The sequence below is a fragment of the Lupinus angustifolius genome, chromosome LG13 (assembly GCF_001865875.1).
Source record: "Lupinus angustifolius cultivar Tanjil chromosome LG13, LupAngTanjil_v1.0, whole genome shotgun sequence".
Lineage (NCBI taxonomy): Eukaryota > Viridiplantae > Streptophyta > Magnoliopsida > Fabales > Fabaceae > Lupinus > Lupinus angustifolius.
In genome coordinates this window covers 7813449-7820033 of record NC_032021.1, presented here as the reverse complement: position 1 = coordinate 7820033, position 6585 = coordinate 7813449, and the positions used below count along the sequence as shown (strand labels likewise).

At 35.8% G+C, this 6585-nt stretch overlaps 1 protein-coding gene across 4 annotated transcripts; it reads right to left on the bottom strand.

Annotated features, from left to right (window-relative positions):
- Positions 601–5902, bottom strand: LOC109363276. 4 transcript variants are annotated; one of them, XM_019609485.1, is made up of 7 exons: positions 5596–5901; positions 4595–4702; positions 4402–4497; positions 3359–3499; positions 2555–2711; positions 1613–2142; positions 601–1555 (listed from the first exon to the last, which is right to left on the bottom strand). In XM_019609485.1, the coding sequence occupies exons 1-7, from the start codon at positions 5677–5679 to the stop codon at positions 839–841; spliced, it is 1833 nt and encodes a 610-aa protein (XP_019465030.1). In that variant the 5' UTR covers positions 5680–5901; the 3' UTR covers positions 601–838. The 4 variants fall into 4 exon arrangements, with proteins under 4 accessions (XP_019465030.1, XP_019465029.1, XP_019465031.1 ...); XM_019609484.1 differs by having other exon boundaries at positions 601–2142; positions 5596–5902; XM_019609486.1 differs by lacking the exon at positions 3359–3499 and having other exon boundaries at positions 601–2142; positions 5596–5902.

Below are 6585 nucleotides of genomic sequence, written 5' to 3'. Positions count from 1 at the left end.
TTCTAATTTTTATAATGTGTTATTCTTGCTTATATGTGCATCTCACGTTTTTTCTAACTCAGTAAAGGTCATAGTATCTACCTCTAACACACTTTCTTTTCTATTAAATGGGACACAATTAGTATTTACTGATGTAGTTCTTTAATATTATTAGTTTATAATCAACTAATTGTATGACACTTTATTCTGAATGCTACTTTTAGAATCCCTTAGTGATGATATATTATTTTCTCACATCATACATAAAGTTTGATATATGATGTGATTGTTATCAAAGTTTCTCTTAATAATAAGACATTATGTGATTAACTAATAATGTTTAGCACCAAGGAAAATGTATGAGAATCTTCACCATTTTTTTCTTTATGCATTTTTTGGGTCATAAGCCCTATCATTATGTCACAAAAGGAAGGGTGTGACTTTCACATTACCAACCAAAAGGAAGGATGGACCAGACAAGGGCGAAAGTAAGAAGATTCTACCTATATCAATTTAGGGTATGTTTGCGAATTGAGTTTTAGAGGGAATGAAGAGAAAGGTAAGACTTTAGAGCTATCTCACGAGTGTATTTCACGGCTTGAAGCATTTCCTTTCATTTCCCTTCTAAACCCAAATCGCGAATGGACCCTTAGAGGTTAAGCCACAAGCTTGCATAAAAACTAAAAGTACCTGAAAGCCTGAGAACATATTCTACAATGCACAAGAAAAGAGTAAAGGATTACATGCCAAAATACAGCAAAAGGAAGCAGTTTAGAGGTTCCACGGGGAAGATTAAAAGTTTCCTAGCTGTACAATCTCAAGTTAGTTCAAGGCACTAGCTGTGAATCTGATTGATTGCTTACCTCTGCCGAAAGTTCCTTCTTTCGTCACCACGATGGGGCAATCTGGCTCCAGCAGAATTACCTATGCCAGCATTTCTGGTTTGTTGTAGTGTAGGATCAACAAAAGACTGTTGTTGTTTAAACATTGGCTTTTGTGTACCAAAATATTGGATGCTATAGTGATCAGTTTGGCATAAGTTATCCAAACTAACACTTGACAAGGCCATATCACTATGTTGCTGTTGTTGGAGACAGTTCTTAGGATTTAGATCAGAGTCTAATGGCGCAGTACCTGTGAGAGTTTTTATTGCAAATTCAATGCATGGATCCATCCATGAAATATCTAGTGTCTTTCCAGAAGATGATCCGGTATTATTCACATTGGACTTACCAATAATTTCTGGTCCGCCAGCATCAGCATGTTGTTGTCGAATAGCAAAATTTTCTGCAGGTGAAAACACATTGCATCCTTCTTTATCATCAACATCAAGCATATTCAGCGCTGCGATGTTTCTGGTGTCGTACCCTTCAGCAGCCGCAGAAGTTTTAGGATGATCGCTGTTTGTTAACTCGGAAGGAATTCGAGTATTTTTAGAGGTTTCAAATGTTACTCCAGTGAGAGTTTGTATTGCGAATGCAATACAAGGGTCTGTAAGTAGTTCTCCAAGAGGATAGTCAAGGGAGTAATCTAACTTTCCATCAATCTTCTCTCCACTTTCAAGGATTGTCACATGCTCTTTAACATTAGCATGCTTCTCCTGAGGCAAAAATGGAACGCATCCTTGACCCTTGTTACTTCCATGCTCTTCTGCAATCCCTTCATCAGGCTTTTCCGGAGTAGATAACTTCCCGTAAAAATGCTTACCCTGACCTGACTTAGGTGTGTTTGTGGCACCGTCATTTAAGCACTCTTCTAATCCACCTTTAATTGTATTGATCTGTTTTGCTGCATCACTAGGCGAGTTGTTTGGTGATTTAGCCTTATTTGTGATGCTTTTTTCCTCACCTGATTGTTTAGCTGCAACTTGACGTGCTCGACTTCTTGTATAAATTTCTGGAATTGGGTCAACCTTAATTCCAGCTAGACGCTTTGAAGCGCGTCGAGGCAAATTGATCTCTTTCTTACGCCTTTTGTGCTGGTAACTTCGGGCTTTTTCAGTTCCATGTTTTGTCTGTGCATTTTCTTCAAGTTGCCTCTCTTGTGCATCATCTGTGCAAATTGGAACTACATTGCTTTCAGCTAAAACAAAAGGCCCTTCTTTCTGATCTGAACCTTCAGCTTGTGACAGAACTGAGCTGATAAATTTAGTGTCCGCTACACCTATATTGCGTAATAAACTTACATCATTAGCAACATCCTTATAATTACAGGATTCTATAGTAATGCTTCATGCTAGTTTCCAGTCCAGTGTATGATGGTTCAAAGACATGTTCCAAACCAACAAGCCACTGGCAAAACAGGCATATGCAACATCCTTAAGTAACCATTGATAAAAGCAAAACCCATCTATTTCCATGTTTCCTTAAACAACAAGAAATCAAACCACTATTTTTAGACCAGAATCAAATACAATACTGAGCACAAAAAGAGAGTTAATTTAGGAGGTAGCATGATATTCGGCAAGACAGAAATTAGTTCATATCCCTCCCAAACATATGTAGAGAACAATTATATGGAGTCCTTATTTTTAGGTTTTAACTTCAAAAGAATAAAAGAGAAGTTGGGAACTTACACCGACTGGAAATATGTTCAGAGATGGGTACATGCGTAGGCATATGTTCTCCGGAAAATGCAGGTTTTGGAATCTGATGGTCATTGGCTATCAAGTCCATATCAGAGCTCAGACCCATGCTAACTGATGATGTTGGATTCGAGGTTACACCTGCTGACTGCGAAGGAAGCATAGACAAGAACTTTGTAAAAGTAGAAATTTTGGTGGAGAAAAAATTTAAGAGGAAAGATTCGAATATCACTACAAACTAAAACAATTTCAGCAAGAGGAGATAACTCATGTGGATAGTAATTAAGGCATCAACTTGTGTCAAATATAAGAGTAGTGATTCCGTCCTTTGTACGGAATTTAAAGTCCCTATACACACAGCTTAGGCTGTATATTGGATACTCACCGGTGGGGTTGATCTCATCCCTACATTGAATGCTTGTGGGGTTTTTCCTATGCTGTCTTGGTATGTAAAGATGAACTCTGGAAAGTTTTTCCGTGATTGAAATATTCTCATTTCTCTCATTCATGGACTATCCTGTCCTGCCAACTCAAAAACACTCTGCCATGTACCAAAACCCAAGGAAAGAAAACTAAGCCAAACCATTTTTTGTTTTCATCTAGTTCCTATGTAATATCTATTTGTTCAGGGCATATTGTCAATTATTACCTTCTCTAATTTCGATATGCTAAGGCGGAAAGACTTTAAGTTTAAACGCATAAGAACCACGAGATGGGCAAGTTAAAGGGACAGTTTTGCATATGAGACTAAGTAGACATATAAACAAGAAGAATTCCAATTGTGGCCACTCTTACTGAGAATTTGTCAGGTTTTGACATCAAATCACTGCCGTCTTTTGGCTTGAAAGTGTTCCTTCCTATCTCATCAGATTCAAGATAGCGATCAACATCTTTTAAAGACCGGAATGCATATCCACTTACAGGATCAATGTAATACTGCATAGAATTTATAAAGTGAATTATTCTTACAGTAGTTAGGCGGGTGATAAATTTAAAAAGTATAATCAGTTCAAATAAAAGATCTGCATCCCCCCTCTTAAATTCTCAAATAATGTAGTAACAGGAATCAGAAGTGCGTGAGCAGAAATAGTCTCGGAGTTCAGTCAAGTTGCAGTTTAGTCAAAGTTCATTTTTATTAAACATTTAGCTTGAGTTAAATCATCCGTAAAAACTCCGGTTCAATTGTAAGGCTTCTTGTATATAAGTGAATAGAGTCTATAATTTGTAATGAGTTGCTGCATAAAATAGGAGAGAAAAAAATTCAAGGCTGGTGGAGAAGTTCAAGAAGGGTGATAGAGGGAAAGAGTCTGGTTTTGCATTTTATGCAAAGTCTAGCTGATAATTTTCTTAAGGTAAGATATCATTTGTTTGCAGCAAGTTTATTTTCAGGATTCATGAGGAGTCCAAGCCGTTCATTTTATGGCAGCAAAGTATGTGCTAAGGTTTATCCATCAATGCACTATTGAACTATATCATGAAGTAGTGAAATGCAAAAGTATTTGGGTTTTGTAATAGTGACTTTGGATGATGCAAGGATGATATGAAGAGTATTAAGGCTATTGCTTTTCTCTCGATTATGTGCTTTCACCGCGTCCAATGAAGCAACAAAGTGTAGCAAAATCTTTTGCATAAGCTGAATATGTCAGCAAAAGAAATGAGATATTAACCCCCGCATGTTGATTTATTCAACCTTCACCAAATACAAATATACAAAATGATCATTTTGAGAAATTGTGATGACTATTGGGGAAGCATTTTTTATCTCCAACTTACCCCTCCCTTAATGAATGCATGAATACAATATTTAAGAGAACATGAGGTATTGATTATCGTCTTACCGAATCTTTTCTAATTGTATCTTCCTTTGTTGTGATTCTGGTCTTTTTCACCCATCCTGGTGGTAACCCTTCTGCAATAACTTCCTTAACTACAACCTACATTGCTTGAATAACCAATATTTTCCCACATAAGATAATAAACCACAAAATATTAACTATAAAGAATGCAACAACAAAAGAATTGTTGGCAGACATTGTCGGAAATTTTCTTGATGCTGACTTTGTTCTGAGAGTAGTCAAGGTGACGAAAAACCTCTACCCTGGACTTGAGTTTCAGTCCACCTAAGGGAGCAAAGTAATACTGCAAATAAATATAACTTCAATAAGATTTCAATTGAATCATTTTAGATAGAGTTTCAGTGAGTATGTGTTTCTGTAACATAAAATTGCAGTCAAGCAATGATTGAAGTCAAAGAAACATAAAAGCTTGAAACACACAATGGTTTTTTCAACAATCATTAGTAGGTAAAATATGCTAAAGCAGAAAGAGCTCTATTTGCACATGAAAAAGAAATGGTTTGCATATTATCTACAAATTAAGGCCTTACTAGATCTTCGGGATGATGATAAGGTCAATGGCTCGATTTCTGAGAGTAATACTTGTTGGGAGGGGGCAACCACGAAACCCAAAAAGATTAATTCCTTACTCATAGGCTGAGACAATACCTTTGGTAGTACCAAAAAATAATTATCTACAAACATGCAAAACATTTTAATGGGACATGAACAACAACATTGGAGATTCCTTTCTTCTTGACCACACATAAACACAAAAAAGCATAGCAAAAGCCTATGTCTATTTTAGAGCCTCATATAAGAACAAGGATTTACTAGAGATATAGTCCAAAAGGGTCCATAAGTAACATGCAAAGCATAGATTAAATCTCAAATGTCAAGCAAGTAATATACAAAGAAAAGTTAAAAATAACATAAAAACTCCTTAACTATAAACAAAACCCCATGTGAGTTTCACAAATTTTAAGGAACTCAAGAGGTTGCAACCACAATTTATCCAACATCAAATGTAAAACAAGACAGTGTACCTTAACAAGACAAACAAAGTGTCCAAAAAATTCACTCCCAGCACCAACATTAAAATAAAAGCAACTGTGCAAGCCTAGTCACAAGATCTTACACAACCTCATAACAAAGCAAAATCACTTGTTTAGGTCAAAGTCAAATCTCAATCTTTACCTTATCTCTCTGACCATTCTTTCTCACTCTTACTTCCACAGTCCAACCTGGTGGCAACCACTCATCGGAGTTGGAGTCCTCCATTCCCCCGGTGGCCGGAGACTCAACAACCTTTGCCTCTATGAGCCTATGACCACTGTGTTTTTCTTTGTCTTGGTTTCTGTGTATAGTGTGTGTGCCACAACTTGACTAATAGTGCCTACTACCAACCATTGAGTAAGAAAGAATAGAAAATGGAGCATTCAGACAAATAAAGAACTTTGCATGGCCACGTGGTGCCAAATACACAGCGTTTGCATTGTGGTATTTAGTATTAGATTTTTTATTTCTCCTTTGTTTATGTTTTCTTTTTCCTATGTTGCATGCTTATTTATTAGCATAAGATTCTATCTATCTTTTGTTTCTGTGTCCACTTTTGATCACTTCATTCCATTCCATTAGTTTAATTTGTTTCTTATATTTGCTTTTCTTTTTCCCTATGTTTCAAAATTATTTCTTATATTTGATCTCTTGACTTCTTTCACTACTACCTTATTAAGCAAAGAGCTAAAGTAATGTTACTTGCACTAACTTTTAATAAACTCAAAATCTCATCACCACTATATTTTTCCTCCCCAAACAATAACTCACATAGTCATGTGAGCCCACCCAAATTTATCTTTACAAAAATCTAATATATATCACATACTAATTTTTATCCCTACAATATTTGTTTACTTTTTGTTAAATTTACGTTCCATATAATATGACTTATCTCAATTTATATGAAAATTAAGTGTCTTTAAAGCTTGTCTCTTCATTTCTAATTTCTCATTTAATTTCTCTCTCGATTCTCATACTAAGACAATATTATCTATAAAAGACATGCATTATAGCATCGGTTCTTAGGTATCTCTCTTAAGCGTATTCAAGACCAATGTAAACTAGTAAGAGCAAAATGTTAACTCTTAGTATAGTCATATGGTAATAGGAAAATATCTTCTCATACCA

Coding starts and splice junctions, on each gene's coding strand:
- LOC109363276 (XM_019609484.1), bottom strand. CDS start 5,679: ATGGAGGACTCCAACTCCGATGAGTGGTTGCCACCAGGTTGGACTGTG. Junction 3,500..4,401: donor ATACAATTAGAAAAGATTCG/GTAAGACGATAA, acceptor AATTCTATGCAG/TATTACATTGATCCTGTAAG. Junction 2,712..3,358: donor CAAAACCTGACAAATTCTCA/GTAAGAGTGGCC, acceptor CTTCCTTCGCAG/TCAGCAGGTGTAACCTCGAA.